Source organism: Fonsecaea monophora, assembly GCF_001642475.1.
Source record: "Fonsecaea monophora strain CBS 269.37 chromosome Unknown Scaff22, whole genome shotgun sequence".
NCBI classification, from domain to species: domain Eukaryota; kingdom Fungi; phylum Ascomycota; class Eurotiomycetes; order Chaetothyriales; family Herpotrichiellaceae; genus Fonsecaea; species Fonsecaea monophora.
Genome location: NW_019173953.1, coordinates 247,287 through 268,235, shown reverse-complemented (window position 1 = coordinate 268,235; position 20,949 = coordinate 247,287). Strand labels below are relative to the sequence as shown.

Here is a 20,949-nt window from a genome sequence, read left to right as displayed (position 1 = left end):
TGTGTGGAGATGCGCAAGACAACAGGGAGTCTTCAACCCTCCAGCAGCCGTGCGTCCCGCTTCCGGCGTCGACTCGCAAAAGGGTGGTTGATCAGACACTGCAACCCTCCAAAACAGGCGATCTTTTGAGAAATCACCCAATTTTCAGTGTCCATGTTGAAAGTTTGCAAAGACGTTGGTTGAGGAAGAAGGGCCTAGAGAACACCCACATACCAGCAATCGGAATTGTGCATTTCCACTGGGTTTCTTTACCGGACAGGTTTGGGCTGAGGAAGTTTTAGCCCGAGGCCCTAAGAAACCCTACTCCTAGGATTGCCAGCAAGCCCCTGGTTAGAGCCAACCACCCTGGAAACGCGGAACTGCAGGCTGCCCCTTCCGGGGAATCCAGCTTCCCCGTCGAACGGTGCAAACAGGCACCCCCCAGCTTCAAAAAGCCCACAAATGGTCCTATCGTGGATGGTTGACAGCACGCTGGATGGACCATTGAAGAATATCACCAGGGCTTGTCGTTCGTCAGCCTTCGAGTACCGAGTAGAGCACGAGAGTTGGGAAACGACGCTGGACGAGTTTCTTCGCCCTTGCGACGCTGCGCTCTGAGCGAACACCCGAACCCCCGAAGCCTGAGCGGCTTGCCTTTGGGGTGAGACGCCTCTTGTCAAGCCGTTCGCGTTACGCACTCCCTCGTCCCCATGTGCTCTTCCTTGGGCTTCAAGCCTTTGGACAGGGCTAGTCTTGCCTGAGTTAGGTGGTGCAACCGAGCTTGAACCGCCTTCGATTCCTGAAGCTCGTTGACGAAAGAACCTTCCGGGGCGTGTCTCACTGGGGCCGTGGGACTCAAACCTGTTCTCTGCAAATCTCAAACTCCCCGTTGGCTTGCATCTCTGGCCCCTCTCCCGCTTTTGTCTTGCCAGGAAACACACAAGCCGACAAAAATCGAGGCATTGCTCCCCTGCTCCCCAGGGCATCCGGAGACATGCTCCCGCAATGCTATTCTCGGCTAATAGATCATTTCATCATGCCGCCCATCAAGGAATCATACGTCTGGAAAATGTGACCGAACGGTCAACGATGAGCCCTTCGATGCAGAGCTAGGGCGGGTAACCCTGGACCATCTGCCCCCCCTCAAGGGTGTGGCCCATGCTCTCTCAGACACCCCTGTCAACGACTATGCCACTCTCTGACCACTACTGTTGCTATCTTGTTCTTATCCAAGACCACTTGTCCTTTCTCCTCCCACAAAATCCACACACCCTTTTCATCATGCAGGTCGCAGTAGTGCTCGATGTCAAGCAGACGGCTCGCTTGCGGACTGCTACCCTCCACCATTGGCCGCTTCGCCTGTTCGTCCTGGCTTTCGAGTGTCTTGCTCACACGCACCTCCCTTCTCCGTGCCTGCACCAGCACCGCGCCGCCGATCTGCAAGCCGGACCTCCACCGCCTGTGTCGCTCAGCTGACCCAAGATCGTGCTGCACTTCTCGAGTCGTGCTTCTCCTTTCCCCCTGCTTTCTTACTGCTCCTGGATGAGTTGGGAGAGCCGGCGTGAGCTAGCTGTGCGAGTCCACTGGCCGCATTCAATGTATCAATAATGTGTTCCACACTGTATCGACTGCATCTGGTGGGCCCTGGGATGACCTCCCTCGCTCCCCCAAAAGGCCAACGGCACCAACGGGACATTGACGAGCGAGGCTGACTGCCTTCGCGTCGGCAGAGTGGCGAGGTGACACAGCGCCAGGGACCGACGCCCTGCCCTTGTCCCTGTGCGTCGCTCATCTCTGTCAATCGCTTGCCTTGCAGACTTGCTAACGAGCGCACCGCACTTTTTGAGATATCCAGCTTGCCCGATTCATTGCTGCGAGCCTGGCACGCTGGCTGTGTCTTCCTTGTCCGTCTCTCCTTGGGTGCGGTCTCGTCAAGGTCTATCGGCCCAGGGAAGTTTGGGTGGTTCCGTTCCCTGGCGAGCCCAGACATCACGCACCTCTCTCAAACGGGCAGCGCTAACCCGATAACTAGGGGAAAGAAATAGACAAGGCCACATGGGTCGAGCTGCAGAGGCGCAAAGCGGGCACGTAAGTTTTAACCATCCCATTCCCCACAACGATCACAGAGCATCCGGTCCTTTGCGTAGAAAGGCAACCAATTCCTCACCCTTCATCTACACCGGGCTATCCTCTTACCTCTGCTCTGGTTCTCCTAGGATGTCTTCGTCTATTTAGTTCCCTTCGTCTCTGTCTCTGTCCGGCTGGGCTAGTCAATTGCAGTATGGCTGTTGAATGAGTCTTTCTCTCACTCTGGGGTTGGATTCTTACGTTTGCGCAACCATCAGCCTGCCGGGACATGATTGGCTTGTCCGTCATTTTGCCCAACTAGACAGGCTCACGATCTGTTTATATTGACAGGGTGGACTCGCAGAGTAGAGTCCTGTCTTTCCAGCTTCACCTGAACGTCACCTAGACTTGACCTGTTGAGAGCTTGTGGTGACCGCGGACGCTTTCTCTGCCTGTTTGTTAGCACAGAAAGACATCTCAGTTTACCGTCACGCCCCCGGGGTGATATCGATTCACTACCGGATGGTGACTGCCCCTTGCTCTTGCCCCTCGACACGATATTCACCTCCAGGCAGTGACGCCTCGAGGGACCTTCATAAAAATCCGCTAGCCATGCTTGTTCTCCAACAGAATGCCCTCAGACCAACCTGGCGAAACCCAATAAGCAACAAGAATTCCTTGTCAGCCAACCTCACTCCTGTTCTCTTGCCTTGCGCTTGCCCTGGTAAACATCATTCTCAAGGAATAGCTCCATCATGACTGATTTCACTCAAGAACTCGATACCTTCAAGAACGACACAATGTCAGACTTCGTGAACGGCTCCAGTCCGGACAGTGCTTCACCCACGACCTCTAACCCCTCCGAGAACAATACAGACCATGATCCGTCCGACGACCTTCATACGAATGGATCTGCAATCCCCACCAACGGTATCGGCCGTTCTATCAGTCCAGACGTCCATACCGCTCTCGAGCCCTATGATCACCCGGGCTCAGATCACGTCATTCAGTTGTCCAGTATTGAGCACTGCATGCCTCGGTCGTACATCCGCATCTGTTTTGCGTATCGCTTACCGAGCTCCGAAGCACTCCCAGAGGTGGTGGAGAAGTTAAATCGCTTCGTTCGGAAGACTGTCGACGCGAAGCCATATCTGAGTGGATATGTGGTGGCCGTGGACAACCCAGGAAATCGGGTGGGTGCAGTCGAGATCCGATTTTCCGATACGGATTTCCTTGAATATCCCAACGTCAGTGTGCGTCGATTCACCTGCGAAGAGTTCCCGTACACCTATGACGAGATCTGCGAAAGAGGCCTACCACCCAGCGTCATCAAGCCTGAGCTGGTCTCCGCGCTGGGCGAGTCTGCTGACGAGCACCGGGCTCCCGTTTTCAGAGTCCAGGCAAATGTGGTGGAAGGCGGCATCATTGTGTCTGTCTACCTCCACCACTGCATCTCTGATGGCACCGGCTTTGGCTTGCTCGCCTCAGGTAGTGTGTTGGACGATGAATACACGTTTGACCGTCACTTGGATACCCGCGGTCACGATATCCCAAGTCTTTCGATGAGACTGGACGCGTTCGCTACTCGCATGAGTATTGTCAGAAGGGAGCTGTCCTACCCATTCGCCAATCAGATCACTAATCGGGAGCTGAAGTGGAAAACGGCCCACCCGATACCTACAGACGATGAACCCATCAAACCTCGGGGTCGTGGCTGCGTTTTTGCGTTTCCCTCGAGGAAGCTGGATGAGTTGAAGCAAGGGCTCCAGGCTCAGGCCGACGGCGCGTTCGTGACACAGCATGACGCTTTGCTGGCTCTGGTCTGGCATGGAATGACAAAGGCTAGAATCCCTTCTGTGCCAGATGTCACAACCTCGAAGCTTCTTATTCCTGTTGATATCCGCAGAAAGCTGAGGAAGCCGCTGTCAGAGTCCTACTTCGGAGCCGCGGTCGATTTTGCCTCTGTGCAACTGCCCCTCAGCCACTTGGCGGACAATAGTGTATCGTCGATGACTGAGACGGCATTGGCAGTCCGGAAGGCCATCAACTGCGTCGACGAGCCCTATATTCGACAAGCGATTGCTTTGGCAACGTATCCAAATCCGAAGATCGACATCCGAGACTTGCAAGCGAGCAACATGGACCGGACGAATGGGGCAGATATGTACATCACGAGCTGGATGAGGCTCAATTTCTACGATTCGACCTTCGAAATGGGCCTCGGTCGGCCAGACTGGGTGCGGAAGCCTTGGAGTAAGGATCCTGGCTCGTGCATAATCTTGCCATTCGATGACCGGAAGGATCAACTTGAGGCGGTCATACAGCTGGCAGAAGCAGACATGGCCCGTTTGCTGGAAGACGCAGATTTCATGGGATATGTGACCAGATGGATAGAATGATATTGCTCAATGTCGGCAGCACGTTTTCTTTACGGCGCAAGGAACAAAAAAAGGGATCCGTGGAGTTGCGAAGTGTGTAGGTTTGCAACCTGGGACTTGGGGGCGGGGACTCGAAAAGCATTCTGAGTGACGACATGGGCTTTTTAGCAAGGGAGATCCGGAAGGACATCACCACTTACCTGGGAGGCTGGGAAGGCTGGAAAATCCCATAATGGAAGGGAAAGAACGGGAAGGGCGAGCAATGTACAACTACTCTCAAGCGTGCAACGCATCGAACATCGACTGGCTGGAGACGGCACTGGCAGATGGAACAAGGGGCGACTATTTGAACTAGGATGAACAAGACTATTTCCGGCTGGAGAATCAACGTATTTCCTTGACATGGATAAGAGAATTCTTAGATCGTCTCATCTGACTTGTATAAATGACCGGGGACTGAGGTGCGTGGGTGCGTAAAAAGGAGGTGTAGGTACATGAACGCGGGAGTCTTGATGACGAAAAGTATCACGTGCTCCCGCGTTCTGGTAGAACGTTGTTCCGGGGTGCTCAGGCTGCACGTAAACCCACCAGACGCGTCGAGGCGTTTTGCACCCAAAGCAACGCGCGATTTCTCTTTGGCCACCTCGTCCACGAGACCCTACTTTCCACAGAGCAACTCCTTCCTCCAGAATATTTGACCTCTCGACCCTCGTCGCTATATTCTCGCTGACGTCGCATACGCGCTGTGCTTGAGAAGACCATCATGACGCAAATTGAGAGCACTGACGCCCCTCAGGATGAGTACGAGGACATGCCTGGGGGCCCTGGAGCACCCATCCCAATTTCTCAGTTGGTGGTAAGCTTCCTCAACAATCTAGTTTTCCGCTTTCCAGAGGACTGAGTCGTTCTGTTAGGGGGTTGCAGGTCTGACTGAAAGAGACATCAAACTGGTCACCGAAGGCGGCTATCACACGGTCGAGTCGATTGCATACACGTAATTGCCAACCTCCTAAACAGACCGTGGCCGAGCTCACCAGTCTATACAGGCCGCGCAGACAATTAGAACAGATCAAAGGCATATCAGAGGCAAAGGCCTCGAAGCTCTTGAATGAAGGTTTGGAGACAATCACATCTTTGACGTTCTGCGCTGATGTGTGACAGCAATGAAGCTGGTGCCCATGGGCTTCACCACCGCCACCGAGATGCATGCCCGAAGAAGCGATCTCATCTCGATAACCACTGGCTCGAAGAACCTTGACCGACTCCTCGGCGGTGGCATCGAGACGGGCTCCATCACAGAGATCTTTGGCGAGTTCCGCACTGGGAAGAGTCAGATTTGCCACACAATGGCGGTTACATGCCAGTTACCCTTTGATATGGGTGGCGGAGAAGGAAAATGTTTATACATCGACACCGAAGGCACATTCCGCCCCATTCGTCTGCTGTCGGTTGCACAGCGATACGGCCTCGAGGGGGAAGAAGTCCTGGACAATGTTGCTTACGCTCGGGCATACAATTCTGAGCACCAGCTGCAACTGCTCCAGCAAGCGTCGCAGATGATGTGTGAAACCCGGTTCTCGTTGCTGATTGTTGATTCGGCGACTTCGTTGTACCGAACAGATTATAACGGCCGAGGAGAGCTCTCATCACGACAATCGCATATGGCGAAATTTCTACGCACGCTACAAAGACTTGCGGACGAGTTTGGCATTGCAGTGGTCATCACCAATCAAGTAGTTGCACAAGTGGACGGCGGCCCCAGCGCCATGTTCAACCCAGACCCGAAGAAACCCATCGGCGGCAACATTATAGCACATGCAAGCACTACCAGGCTGAGCTTGAAAAAAGGTCGAGGCGAGACTCGGATCTGCAAGATCTACGACAGTCCATGTTTGCCAGAGAGCGACACTTTGTTTGCCATTTATGACAGTGGAATTGGCGATCCTCAGCCCAAGGACGACAAGGAGTAAGTGGGGCTAAGTATATCATATCCACGACTGAAGATTCATGCATACGAGCAAGTGGCTTTATGTGAAAACATTGTTAGCAGTGGCGCAACGGATGTCTTTTAGGGTCAGAACGAGCGCTGAATGGGGGTTCCAGGGGTCATGGGCTTGTTAGCTGACTGGGCACAAGTTCCGATCTCCTTTAGGTAGAATACGAGGTACAACCACCAGCTGAAAAAGGTCAAACAGGCATGCGTCAGGGTCAAAGTTAAGCATTGTGGCTGATGCCTATCATGGTGGCTAGAGCGAATGAGAGACGAGGCGCGCATGGTGGATGCTGGCTAATGAGCCTTGAAATTTCAGGTTTTGGGAGGGAATGTGACCTGTCAGAGCACGTCTATAGCAAGGTGCCAGCCCATGGCGGAATAGATCGACAGAGAAGAATTATGCTGGTAGTACTAAAACACAGAGTATTTGCTATCTACAAGACATCGGATATGCAAGTTATACGAGGTACCGAGTACATGCTAATGACTTTGTACCTACTTCGCTACACATTCACCCAATAGTCGAAGCAAATGTCCGAGAGCCAGTTCAGCCAGGGGCGGGCGGGAGCCAGCTGGAGCAGTTCGCCAACGAGACCCACTGATGGATGGGATGGCGTTGCTGTGGGTGATTGCCTGTGGCTGGTCAGTAAGGCCTAGTGGTGCCGAGGGAACCCGTTCTCCAATCCACCCGGGGCTGAGGCCCACGCCTATACCACAGTGGGCAGAGCACTGTAGAGTAGGGTGGTGTGCACGAGTACAGCCTGGGCGCGAACCCCCTTGGCGTCATCATACATGACCCAGCTAAAGCGCAGTCCGGAGTACCTACCCAGTACGAGTACAAACAATTATAATGCGTCTGGCCAAGCCCTCCACGCCTCTCACAACCTTGGGACCGATCGACTGCATTGTGAAATCCACGAGGGACACATCAGATTGCATCGCTAGCACATCTGGCCCCCTCGTGAAACTACTATTTCCTGGCCCGTATCCTTCTGAAATCTCCCCTCTCCTTCGGAATTTATTTTGAGCTGTGGCCGCTGTAAACAACTTCCTCTCCTTGATTTCGCTTCTATTCTCTCGACCCGCATTCTTCTTCTCTGTGTTACTACTATTACTACCTAGAGCTTGGCTCTCCTCTTTACGTGGACACTTCACTCGGGTATTGAACGTACTGAAGGAACGCCTCTAGCCTCTCGTCAACGGGCACAGCGAGCTGCCGATTCAATTGTTAGTCGCAAACAAGTTGGTATTGCTGGACAGCGGACCTGTTACCCTCAATGGAAGGTGAGCTTCATACCCCTCGACCCCAGCTAACCTGCGTATTTGGCTAACCATGACCGCTGCCAGCGCACCCAGACGGAAACACGGACGGAGGCCAGTCCCTGCGCACCGCAGAGTCGCGGGATGGCCACGGGACTGGTCCCGAAATCACCAACTCCAGCTCCCACTTCGATGTCCTTTGTGGCCCTCTGCTGAATTACCAACGTATGAGCGATGAAGGGCCCTCGAATGTGTTCTGGCACGGCTCCGTCCTCCTCGTCACTACACCCAACAACAACACTCCGGAGCTAGAACTGAAGAGCCTGGGAGCGTTGGAATCTGGCACGAAGTTGAAGTCTTTGCCGTCGCAAACGGTACAGGGTTTGAAGCTTTACTCGGATCCGGATAAGACATTCTGGCGGTTCAGCCTCAGGGTACCTCTAGTTGAGGCCGAAGCAAAATGGCAGTACTCGATCCCAAACATGCAATTCCTCACCGATGTCTCCAAGGAACCGTCCAGGCAGTTTGTAGTGCCTTCTGCCACACAATCGATGCGCATCATGTTCCACTCCTGCAATGGATTCTCGGTCGGAACGGATGAAGATTTCTGGTCAGGTAAGTGTTTTTGGGCCGAGTATGAAAGATAATGCATGGGTACACTGACAGGAATCATCTAGGACCTGTCTTGTGGAATGATGTCCTGCGCACTCATGCGCAGCGCCCTTTCCATGTTATGATCGGCGGAGGTGATCAGATTTACAACGATTCGATCCGGGTCAAGGGCCCATTGAAGGAGTGGACGTCCATTTCCAATCCTAAGAAGAGGCGAGAATACCCTTTCAGTGGGGACCTCAGGGAGCAATGCGACAAATACTACTTTGAGAACTACATCCGATGGTATTCCACAGAACCTTTCGCCTCGGCCAATTCTCAGATCGCCCAGATCAATATTTGGGACGACCACGACATCATTGACGGGTTCGGTTCCTACACCGACCATTTCATGAGATGTGCTGTCTTCCGTGGCCTCGGTGGTGTCAGTTTCAAGTACTATTGCTTGTTCCAGCATCACACTGCCCCACCCGTCTCAACGTTCACCACGGATGCGCCCAAGACCATGGGTGCTAACTCCAATGGTACGGCAGGAGTTGATCCGCGTCAACTGAACAATACGTATGTGTACAAGAGGACAGCAGACGACCCAAGTTGGATTGTTGGCAAACGCCCTGGCCCGTACGTCGAGGAACGATCAAGAAACCTGTACATGCGTCTGGGTCGCCGCATCGCTTTCTGTGGCATTGACGCGAGGACGGAACGAACAAGGAAACAAGTCAATTATCCAGACACGTACGACCTGATCTTTGAGAGACTGGAGAAGGAGTTTAGGGAAGCGCATGGAGAAATAAAGCACCTGATTCTCCTCCTTGGTGTGCCCATCGCATATCCCCGGCTCGCATGGCTAGAAAACATCCTGACATCGCCCTTGATTGCCCCCGTTCGCTTGCTGAATAAGAGGTTTGGCTTCGCCGGAGGCTTTTTCAACTCGTTCGATGGCTCTGTTGATCTCCTGGATGACCTGGACGACCACTACACGGCGCGCCACCACAAGACCGAACGGCGCGAGTTGGTTCTTCGATTACAGAAACTCTCTACAGACTTCTCCGTTCGAGTCACTATCCTCGGAGGAGACGTACACCTTGCAGCATTAGGTCGCTTCTATTCGAACCCTGCGGATAACATGGATCCAGTCGAAGATCCGCGATACATGGCGAACATTATCTCCAGTGCTATCACTAACAAACCACCTCCTCGAGCTGTGGCGAACTTGCTAGCGCGGAGAAATAAAATTCACCATTTGAGGGATGGAAATACCGATGAGACACTCCTCAAGATGTTCAACAAACAACCAGGGGGCGTGATGAAAGGTGCCGACTGGAATCAATGCACGATGCCAAGCAGAAATTACGCATGTATCACTGAAGTTGCCGATGATGAAGACTCACAGCCTGCAAATGGTACCGCTAATGGCTCTGCGTATCCACCTTCGATCTCACCTGCGGTGAGTACAACGGGCAAGAAGGGCAAATCTCGTCCCCACACGAACAAGGGTGCGCCCGACGGACACGGATACCTACATGCTGGTGAGGAAGGGGCGGGAACAACACATCTAGCTGCAGATGGTATCAGCTCAGAGGCGGTCGGCCCGCAGCTGAGGGGGGGCCTGAATGTGGCAATCAAGGTCGAGATCGACAACCAAGACCGAGAAGGGAGAACTGAGGGATATGGGATGAGCAGTAAGTCGATACCCTTTTGTCATGCGCGCTGACAAGCCTACTAACATCTTTGATAATAGTTCCCAAGCTCACGATCAGAACTACACCTCGGACGCCAGAAACACAAACATGAACATTGCCCACGCCGGCGGTGGTATTCGCTCTTTTGGCCACATTTCGAGTATTCGATCTTTAAAAAATCATTCAGTTCTCAATACCCCTGTTATTACTAAACGCTAATTCTATTCGCGGCCTCGAAGAGGGTTCATGGTTGAAGAGCACCACCACCAGCACGAATCCAGCACCTCGCAGACCGAGCTTACAGTGTACACGCTGTGATGTGGGGTAAAGATGCCACAGAACAGTTTCGACACCAGTCGCAAAGTTTATGGAGTGTGGAGGATGGGTTGAGACCTTTGCCATCGACTTGGCCTTCGTGGCCAGCCAGACAATGGGAAAGAGCAAGGTCCCACAGCGGGGGAAGAAGAGCAGCGCTATGCTAGTGGGGAGGGATTTGTGCGTCTCTACCCACCATATTTCTCTTATGTTCACCAGGAGATGATCGAAGAGATAAGAGGAGAGAGGAGAGAAAAGGGGAGGATAATGTAATGTACTAGTACAGAGTAGAGAGACAGGTGAAGCTCGTGCCTGATGCCCTGTGCCTTAATGCCTTGTGCCCTCCGCGCTGGATAATGAGCTGTGGGGATGAACGGGCCCTTCTGACCACGGCTCGTGCAAACGTGCAAACGTGCAAACATCCATGTAACTGTCTGACTGTCCGTTCACCTTGCCCATTGAAAAGGACCCCAGTATATCCGGAAATCCTGCCCATGACTCCCCGTAGGAAGAGAACGACGTGGTGGTAGTGGTAATGTCTACGACAGGACTCGTTCTTTTTTCTCTTTTCTTGGGAGGTAGCAAGATCATCTTCATCCCTTCTCGTCCCTATCTTTTTTTGTCCCCTTCTTATCCCACCACATCCCCCCATCCCATACGACTTTTCTCCACGATATGTGACATGAAACTCACATCCTGACATGATCCTACACCCTCGACTCGTACATGTGATTCAGCGTGCCGCTCCTCTTCAAGCCCATGCCGTTGGCGTAGACATTGTCCTTTTTCTTGCTGTTGTTTGCGCCCGCCGACGACGAATTCTTGGGCGGTATCGGCGGCGGCAGCGGGCCGACACCACTGGCCCAGCGACGCTTGCGGTCCTCGTCCTCGTCGCGGCGTCGCGCCTCTGCGGCGTCCCGCTCGCGCTGTTTCGCGGCTTCGGCCTCCTCGGCGCGGAAGACGAGGCGGGGGCCCGAGATTGTGACGGTGGAGAGTTCGACCACGCCGTTGACGGGGTTCTTGGAGAACGGTGAGTTGTTGTTGTTTTTACCGCCGCCGCCGCCGGCACCGCCAAAGTCCACCCCGGCGCCCATCATCCGCACGTGCTGTCCGCGCACCAGCTCGGCGCGCATCCACTCCCGGCGAGCGCACTCGACCAGCCCCGCCGCCAGGGCGAACATGGCCCACTGCAAAAAGTCCTTGACCGTGGCGAGCGTGCCCAGCATGTTTGCCAGGTCGCGGTCGCCCGTGTCGCGGAACCGCGACTGCGGACACCACCGCGCCACGCGGCCCTGGTGGCCCGCGAGGATGGGCGCGAGCTCGCACGACGTGCACAGCACGCTTTGGGCGAACCACGTGAGCGTGTGGAGGACCGAGACGCACAGGATGAAAAACGTCGTAGTCACCGCGTACCCGGCGTCGTAGGGCCGGGGGTTTCGTGACAGTCTCGGAGATAATGACGATGTGGTACGCCCGTTGGGGTAGGGTGGACAGGGAAGGCCGTTGAGTTGTAATGCCGCCAGGTGGGAGACCGTGTATAGCAGGGAGATGAAAGGGATGGTGCCGACGTAGAATACCAGAGGTCTAATACAGGGGGGTGTTAGGTACAGCCATACATTTACAAAAAAAAAAAAAAAAGGTATCATGTCCAGGGGGGGAGACTTCTTTCCCGATCCCTCTCTGATAGCGAAGAGAAACATTGGCAGAGATAGTCCACTTACAGCCAGTTGCCCGCCCCCGGAACCATCTCATGTGACCATGCCGCATATTTCGACGAGGCTATGAGAATGATGATGGCCAAGATCAAGGAACATATGAGCAGGATGACTTGGACCGCTCGAGTTTGCATCGTTGCATTGGGCGTGGGTTGTTGCTTTTCGATGCCGATCTTGGATCTTGGATCTCTCGGGCTTAGTCGTCGACTCGAATGAAGGGATTCTGAAAAGGGACGAAAATGCCCAGCTGCGGGAGAGAGAGAGAGAGAGCGAACGAGTAGCGTCCTGCACCACGAACGGAGATATCGACGTCGATGTTTTTTCCGAGTAAAGAAGAGATCGGTATCACGCAAAAAGGGCTTTGAGAGAATGGAAAAAGACAGAATATCTGATAGCGTCCAGCGCTCAGCGCCAGCGCCTTCGAAAAGGAAAGAGAGAATTGAAAAGAACCCACAGAAAGAAGAGAAAGGGAATGGATCTGGGTCAGTCCACCTTTGTATATGATAACGAGAGTATAGGAAAGGGAAAAAAAAAGACAAGCCTACCCACCTGGGGGGGAGATGCTGGAGACAAAGAGCAAACGAGAGATTGGCGAAGAAGGCTACTGAAAGAAGAGGAGTGAGTCCCCAAGTCTGCTACAATTGCCCGGACGACAGGGTATCCGAGAGTGGTGTCCTAGTGGTGTCCTCCTGGTTCAAAGAGCCGCAGACCCATGCTCGGCGGGTAGATTCAGATCAAGATCGTGTGGAAGGGGGTGCCAGAATAGGCATGTCCAAACTCTCATGACGTGACAGTATCGAGGACGGCAGGCCGTTTGGGCCACAGTATAACATGATCTTCGCCGCTCAGGAGATCCCAGCCACGACTCCTGTAGCACATGGCGGCAGATGGGGGAGATGAACTGGATCAAGCGCGTGGTTTAGCATCAACCGGACGCGGGGACCAGACAGTTAGTGACGCAGATGAGGCTCCAGAGGATCCAAAGTCTATTAGGAAAACAGCTAAAGGGTGAGGCGCCAGCCTGGCAACGACGAGATGCGGGGGGTGTCTTGAGACCGTAGATGCAGCAGAAGTTGGTCTGAGACTGCAGGAGGCGTGAGGAGGTTGACCTTCGCGTCTCAGGTCGTGTCCCTCCGAGGCCGCGCTAGACCCAATCTGGCAACAAAGGGGGTCAGTATTCGAGCCCACGTGATTCAGACACGGGTTGACAAGGCTGAGGCCGAGGACGAGACAGGGATCTATAAGAGGGGCGGCCAGCTGGGGACAGCGTTGACAGATTATCTCAGTATGATCCTTTTCCAGTTAGGGTGATTTTCGGGATCCTTGCTGTCTTGGAATATCTCTCCGTCGGAAAGACCGTGCACGTACGCTTCCCCAAGGAGGGTGAAGGCTGGCGTGCCACCAACATCACCAGCATCCGATTCCCTCAGTACAAATGGTAACGAGCCTCCTTTCAATATGACGATATGGTCGCCTCTGGTGACATTCTTTGGCCCTATGCCCATATAGCCCTTCTGCGTCCTAAAAAATCGCCTACCGACGGCTGACCGTCGAAGGGCGACATTGTAGTGCTCTCCATAAGCTGGCTGCTCATTCCCGAAGAATTCACCCGGACGAGGATATCTATCTCGAGCAGGGAGAAGCCTTTCCCCTTCTTCGAGGCCACCGATACTGCTATCATCTGAGTTGCTGGAACTGACGTGCTTCTGGTTTTTCGCAAGTGCCCATTCAGGACAGATGCACGCCGGCTTCTCGTCCTTGATCTCAACCTCGAGAATCTCAGGATACGCCATGAGGAAGCTTTCGGCAAATCCTGCTGGCGGGACAGCAAGTTGTTGGCCTGAGATAGCTCTGTTTGCTATCAGCGTCCTCCAGAAGGCATCGAACGGGCGTTGTCCCGTGGGGTAGGTGTTGAATTTGACCCCAAAACACCACCAGAGACTCAAGAGGTGCTGTTTCATGCTGATGATGCGATGTGACTGTAGGTCGGCCTTCCCGGCTACTTCGACCACGTCGGTCTCTCCGCCAGCTCGGGCAGCTTCCATAAGCACTCTGTCGGCGAAATATGCATCAACCTCGAGCATTCCGGGAGTGCAGGCAGTAGGCAGGACTGGTCTTGTTCCCGAAGAAGCTCGGTAGTTGGCCGTTGCTGCTAGTCCGAATGACAACAGCAATGCTGGCTCTTTAGGGTAGCTGCTCCAGTCCGGTACCCACGAAGGCAGACCAGGTTGTTTCCGTGACTTGCCACAACCGGCATCAGCGAGCATGTCCAGGGAGTTTTCCTCTGCCAAGGTAAGTCGTGCAATGTCCTCGTAGATCTGTGGCAACTGCAGGTCGTAATCAACTCGAATTTCTCTTTTACCATCAACGTCTTTCAAATGCCTAACCGGCTGCACGTTTGTGGCAGCTGCCCTCGAATGAACAACGTGATATTGGTCTTTGACGAGGCCGAGTAGTCCATAGACTTTATCAGCCGGGTTGGTGGATTCTTGCGACCACGATCTATGGAGAAACCAGTGAAGGTTTTGGGCAGGACCTTGCTTTGATATGATCTTATAGTACTCCAGGAAGATGGCCACCGGTACGGGATTCCAGCCTGTGCTCTCGATAAAGGCGCCTCTGAGTTCCGGTGTCACAACCGCGGGGTCGTCGATGATTTGCAGAGGAGCCAAGCCGAACTGCGTCGATGAACTGACGAGGTCAATCCACTTGATGGAGTGGTCACCACAGAGCACTGTCGGCGGAAAAGCCTGGTACACATCCCAGAGGCAGACTTCTTGAATCACCCAAAGACGCTTGAACCAAGCCATTTCAGAGAACCGGGTTAATGCCAGAGCCTGGTCCATGGTGATGTCAGTCTTCCGAAGCTGCTGCGAATGAATTGGACCTGGTGCAACACTGTGCGGCTGCGCCAGAGATTTGTTGCGGTCATCAAAGCTCTTAGATGCATCTCTTATCATTTGCATGGCGACATCAGCCCCTTCGGGTGGATCGCCGAGATCAACAAACACCTGGTTCGCATGGCGGTAGATTTCGTGCATATTAGCGACCTGTTCTCGGTATCAGATCAAATCAATGCTCTCAGCCAATCCAAGAGATGAAACCGCCTCTCACAAGCCGTGCATCTTGGCTGTACCTACCTGGGCAGACTTTTCCTGATTATTGTCTTGTTGGATGCAAATGGCATCTGCCCATATCCGAAGCCAATTCTGCTTTTCAATGCGCCTCCATTTGCGCAGGGCTTTGTCGAGGGTCACGTAGATGTCGAGTCTCTTGCCATTGCAGTAGGAAGGTACTTTGTTGCTCACATCGCCGCAAACGTAGCTGACTTGACGGAAGATCTTCATATCAGTTTCAAGGGGAGCTTGCACCACGACTGGGTGGGAACCCACTGGCTATATACTGAGCCCTCGAGAGCGAATCTAGTCGAGTGTAGTGCAGAGCGTATCGCAGAGGCTTGTCATCCGGTCCTGGGAAGAGATCAATAACTCTGATGTACGAGTCGTTTGGAAACGGCTCATAATGAAAAGGACTGTCGTCGTCCTGAGGCTTCCCGTTCTTCTCCCAAGAACAACCCGGGCAGTTGCTATAGGTGAAGTAACGGATCAGGTTCTGGGTATCGGCGTCCACAACGGCGTCGCCCTGTACCCTGCAATGTAGAAGGACGTGGTCGCCATCCTCGCATCGCCTGTTCTCCGAGTAGCATCTCTCACAGATGGCGAAGTCTCCGCTGCGGCAGACCGAGCAGTGGTAGAATGTCCGTTCTTGAGGAATGGAATCACCACATATATCGCAGATTACGGACATTTGCGGAGACGCAGTGATGACAGAGCTCTGGAGTGGGTATTCCCGGGGACAAGGATAGCAATTACCTCTTAGTCTGACTGGTAGGACATGGGTAGGGGTGGTAATTTCTAAGAGAAGCAAGATGCTGGCAGATGAGGATTGCGGTGTTGACATTATCTCATCGACCGGATAATTCCGGCGCAGCATTTGATGCATATTGCGCAATTCCTATCTCGTCTTCAACGGGTAGCACAGGTAGTCAAATTTGTCCTGCATGTCTTGTGCGTCGACTTTAAATGAGGTCTGTGTCAAGGCTCACTAACGATATCTATGTACGTTGACAGCAGACATTCGACAGTGACCAGGGCGGAAGGTGCTATCTGCTATCTCTACAGCCATAATGTAAACGGACTGGACACCGATTATCCTGTTCTTTTCATGCACGGCGCAACAGTGAGACACGGTTTCTCGATCCCCCAAGATATCTGACTCTTACCATGCCAACCTCGCCAGAATGCCACGAGGATACTTTCTCACGACCATCTTTCTCAATTCGTCCAAAGTCAACAGTCCAACACCAAACGTCATGGGGATGAACCAGTGTTCCACAGGGACTTTATCGCACCCAAGGTAGTCTATATCAGGTATAAGGGTGAATATCAATGCGACGACGAGCGCAAATAGAATGGCCGGGAAAAGAAGCAGGTTCTGTGTCTTGTGGTTGAAAATGGGCGGGTGCGAGAAGATGGAGAGGTGGCGGGTTCGCAAGGCCATGAGGTTGAACCACTGCATCACCACGAGCGTGACGAAGTAGATAGAGCTCGCCACGGTCAGATGGTACGACACGTCGTCCTCGGTCTGGCCCGCCGGAATGGGGATGTTGCCAAAGGAGAACCAGAGCGTGCCGAAGGGGAGGCCGTGGCGCTGCAGGTACCAGAAGCTCATTGCGAACGAGCAGGTCGACTCCAACATACCGACCAAGCCGTACGATTGAAGCAACAGCCGCCAATCCACGAGACGATCTCGGTGAATATCTCGCGGGGGCCGCAGCATGACATTGGCTTCAGGCTTTTCATACGCCAGCATTGTAGCAGCGACACAGTCGGTGAAACAGCAGATGATGATCATGAGAAAGCTGGAGAGGACCTGAGGGAGACCGAAGACAACGCTCGTCATGACGGGCCAGAACTCCGAGAATGAGCCAGCAGGCAGGAGATAGGCGATGGTCTTCTTGAGGTTGTCAAAAACCACGCGGCCATACAAGACAGCCTCCGGGATGGCAGAAAACGAACCCAAGAGGACCATGTCGGAGGCTTCGATCGCAATGTCAGACCCGGAAGCCGGCGAAATGCCGATATCTGCCTGTTTGAGACTGGGCGCGTCGTTGACACCATCCCCAGTCATGGCCACGACAAAAGCCTGGGATTGGAATTCCCTGACTATGCGCAATTTCTGATCTGGCGTGGTGCGTGAAAAGACAATCTCGCTGTACTGAGTCGTCAGGGTGGTCCATTGGTGTGGTAGAAGCGTCAAAAGGTCGGGGCCCGTCAATACGATTGCCTTGTTCTCCGAGGGCAGCCGATTCGACTTTTTCTGACGTTTCTTCTCGACAACGTCCGTGGGGGGAAACCGAGGGAGGTTTTCAACCGAGTGGATTTCATTGTCGGCGACGGTGATGATACCACATGACCGAGCGATGGCTTGGGCGGTCAGCTTGAAGTCGCCGGTGACCATCATTGTGCGGATCCCTGCACGGCGAAGGGTCTGTATCACACTCGGCACTTCGTCTCTCGGTGGATCGACAATCCCCACCATCGATATCAGAGTGAGTCCGGCCCCGGCGTGTCGTAGGGCTTCAGCCTCGAATGTATTGTCATTGGGCGACGATTGCAGCATGCCCGCCGGAAGATGTTTGCGGGCAAGGAGAAGCACCCGTTTTCCCTGGCTAGACCATGCATCTTTAGTTGCTTCCATGGTTGATCGAATGCCGTCGTCCAGATTGTAGATGCCGCCATCTTCTCCGACATATCTCGTGCACCGGGGAAGGAGGATGTCCGGGGCACCTTTGATCATCAACAGCAGGTCGCGTTCAGCATTGAAAGAACCAGCCTCGGTGGCACTCATAGTCGCCGAAATTGCCGATGCGTTCTCGGGAGAAACCACTCTCAATGCGAATTTGTTCTTCGAGTTGAACGCCAGGTCGAATCTCTTGCGCCACATGTCGCGGGACTGCGTGACAGGACCAAGAGACTCCGAGAGTCGCAAGATAGCTTGATCGGTTGCATCTGCGATTATCTTTCTTTGGGCAAGAGGCAAGTGAATCGTGGTAGGGTCAAACTCCCCAGCGTTACAGACCGCCGACAACACGCGCAATTGTTGGAGTGCGGCCTTCTTTGATTTGTCGCTGGTGTCTCCTCCCGCCATGTCTTGAGATGCTTCCTCGGCGGTCATGGTACTGAACCCGACAAGACAGTCGGTCACCACCATTTGATTCTTGGTCAACGTTCCGGTCTTGTCAGACAAGAGGACGGAGACAGACCCAAGCGTCTCGACCGTCTTGAGTGACTTGCAGAGAATATTGTTCTTCTTCATGATGTTCGCCGTGATTGTGAGCGACGCTGTGAGAGCAATAGGCAAGCCCTCGGGGACAAACGCAATGGCCACACTGACAATGTCAACAATGAGGGTCGGGACATTGATGTAGCTGTGGTGTGCGTGTCGGATATACCCTGCCCAAACCGCAATGACGATGATGTTCATGAAGACCATCAAGCCGACAATGATGAAGACGAAGCGCAGCACCTCTTTCTGCAGATTTGTCCTGCCAGTTGAGGGCTGGCTGGTTAATTTGGCAATGTGGCCAAAGACGGTATCGTCGCCGGTAGACACCACAATGCCAACCCCACTGCCGGAAGTACAGTGAGTGCCTTGCATGCCGATACATCTTGTCTCGAGATAATTGGGCTCGTGGGACTCGGTGACGGCGGCCAACGGGAACGATTCTCCTGTCAAGATGCTCCTATCGAACTTGGCGTCGGTGGAGACATCTATGTACCGAATGTCGGCTGGCAGTTTATCACCCGCTTTGAAGTAGAGGACGTCACCTGGGACAACGTCAGGCGCTTGGATTGTCTGCTTGCTTCCATCGCGTAGAACATGGCAGGCCTCAGGCAGCATGCCTGTGATACTGTTCATGACCCTGGACGACGAAAAGTCTTGCCAGGCATTGAACGCTGCCTGGATGAAGAAGACTGCGGCGAGAACGATACCCAGAGCAAGATTGGCCACAGCTGGCGGTTGACCCAGGGGTTTCCAAGAGACAAAGACGAGGATGCTGCCGCCTAGCAAAATAGAGCCGAACCCTCCAAAGAAGTAGCCGAACAGCTTCTGGGCCAACCTCGAGGGCGGAGGGGAAGGCACATTGCGACCATATTGTGAAAGCTTTTCTTTGACGGCCGCGGGCAACAGACCAGTATCGGTGGAGGTATTTAATCGATTGCAAATCTCTTGGAGGGTGAGTAGATGCCACTCAAGCCCTCCCACATCTGGAAGAAAGGGGAGCGGTTAGTCGATCTCCAGATATGCAGAAGATATCATGGCTCTCTCACCAATCGCAGCCTTCTCACGGGCATTCTTTGCACTCTCTATTGCCTTGACATTGGTGATATCATAGCTGAGTGTACGATATTGAACTGGCAGGATGATGGACGGGTCGATGGTACGTTGTCCACTGCGAACGCTGGAAAGCGAATGCACAGAGTAGGTCGAGCCTCGCCTCTTCAATGGATGACCAATGTCGGTGGCAGCAGATGGACCACCGTTCTCCTCGTCATCGTCCATGTATCGGATACGGCGTTTTGCTGCGAGGTTAGGGTTAAGGTCTTCGTCGTCGTGGTTGGACGCCTCCACGACCACAGTGGCCTTCTCAGTGCTGTCGCCCATATCGTCTGTGACGGCCATGTTGACAAGATTCAAGGCAATGTTTTGCCGGAGATACGAGCTGGACGCAGGGCTGGGAGGGAGAGGTGGGAGGTGGGAAGAAACCGCAATGTGTGGAAGGGAAACTCCTGCTCTGACCTACCTTGATATATGCGCTGGCTCCATGGCTGGGAGCACATGCATGGCTCCTCCAGCTTCCTCTCGGTAAACTATGCAGATGAGCAAGGTAGAGCTGCGCGAATTTGGCGAGGTCAACAACGCCCATGGAATGAATGGCCAGTGCATCCAGGGCGACAAAGCTAACAAAGGCGCACGGGCCCCACAGCCCAAACCGATGAACAGGGGAAATATGGAGAAGTCCCAAACAGGATCTGGGTGAATAATATTATCATGCACGAGCCAGGGACAAAAATGCCTCAAATTTAACGAGAAAAGGCAAGTCAAAGGCTGGAAAGATGGGAATGATGTGGTGGGATGGTGGAGCGCAATAGAGAAGTTCGGACGCAGGAGGAACGTACCTGAACAATGTTGCCTGAAGTGGCTTAGATGCCACAGAACGCTTCTGTTCCGTCTTACCGGGAAACTCCTCCGTGTCCTCGTATCCAGGGTGAGTTTGGCAGTCAGAGCCACCCAAACTCTGCTTGCGAAAACTCAGTATTCGGCAACGTCCAGCGCTCGACCAGTCCTAGCGTGTCTGGCGTGGCTATGCTCTGCGTGCGACGCGAGCCATTGGTCTCGGACCTGGTCAGCTTTTCACGCTCATCTCCATATCAAATGAGAGGATCGTGGATGCACTCTTGAGCAACACACCTCCATCCAAGTCCACGATTTAGTCTTTGGAGACAGTGGGCAAAACTGGGGATTGGCGACAGGCAGATTTTCCATTAGCCAAAGTCCACACAACGCCCGTGCGAAAGCAGGATTTCGTAATACGAGTATGCATTCCCTCCAGCTCCTCGTTGATCTTCTGGTCCTGGCCAAAGGCCGCGTGCAATATCCCTTTTCCATCGTCGCACCAAGAGTCCCTGGGAAGATCCACAAGATGATGGGCTCCGGGATTCGGTGAAAAAGTCCTTCAGGGTGTCTGCCGGAGAAGGATCATGCCCACAAAACCTGCAAGTCAAACAGCAATTCCAGGAAGGAGAAAGAAAAAAGTAAACTGCAGTATGAGGCATTTTTGATACCACTATCACAGCCAACATACACGTGGGCAAGCAGACCGA

At 53.6% G+C, this 20,949-nt stretch overlaps 5 protein-coding genes across 5 annotated transcripts; 3 read left to right on the top strand and 2 right to left on the bottom strand.

Moving 5' to 3' along the window:
• Positions 1–2,801: 2,801 nt before the first annotated feature.
• On the top strand, positions 2,802–4,445 carry AYO21_04149 (hypothetical protein; the record flags this gene model as incomplete). The annotated part of the gene is made up of 1 exon (XM_022654122.1): positions 2,802–4,445. One exon carries the CDS (start codon positions 2,802–2,804, stop codon positions 4,443–4,445), a length of 1,644 nt encoding a protein of 547 aa, XP_022513637.1.
• A 742-nt stretch (positions 4,446–5,187) lies between these two features.
• AYO21_04148 (DNA repair protein rhp51) lies at positions 5,188–6,394 on the top strand (the record flags this gene model as incomplete). Its single annotated transcript, XM_022654121.1, has 4 exons — positions 5,188–5,280; positions 5,339–5,418; positions 5,471–5,538; positions 5,586–6,394. The coding sequence occupies 4 exons, from the start codon at positions 5,188–5,190 to the stop codon at positions 6,392–6,394; spliced, it is 1,050 nt and encodes a 349-aa protein (XP_022513636.1).
• Positions 6,395–7,694: 1,300 nt separating this feature from the next.
• Positions 7,695–10,083, top strand: AYO21_04147 (hypothetical protein; the record flags this gene model as incomplete). Its single annotated transcript, XM_022654120.1, has 4 exons — positions 7,695–7,701; positions 7,765–8,292; positions 8,355–9,971; positions 10,031–10,083. 4 exons carry the CDS (start codon positions 7,695–7,697, stop codon positions 10,081–10,083), a joined length of 2,205 nt encoding a protein of 734 aa, XP_022513635.1.
• Positions 10,084–10,993: 910 nt separating this feature from the next.
• AYO21_04146 (hypothetical protein) lies at positions 10,994–12,135 on the bottom strand (the record flags this gene model as incomplete). Its single annotated transcript, XM_022654119.1, has 2 exons — positions 10,994–11,870; positions 12,008–12,135. The coding sequence occupies 2 exons, from the start codon at positions 12,133–12,135 to the stop codon at positions 10,994–10,996; spliced, it is 1,005 nt and encodes a 334-aa protein (XP_022513634.1).
• Positions 12,136–13,278: 1,143 nt separating this feature from the next.
• On the bottom strand, positions 13,279–19,747 carry AYO21_04145 (hypothetical protein; the record flags this gene model as incomplete). The annotated part of the gene is made up of 5 exons (XM_022654118.1): positions 13,279–15,051; positions 15,142–15,329; positions 15,394–15,689; positions 16,284–19,332; positions 19,396–19,747. The coding sequence occupies 5 exons, from the start codon at positions 19,745–19,747 to the stop codon at positions 13,279–13,281; spliced, it is 5,658 nt and encodes a 1,885-aa protein (XP_022513633.1).
• Between the last annotated feature and the right edge of the window lie 1,202 nt (positions 19,748–20,949).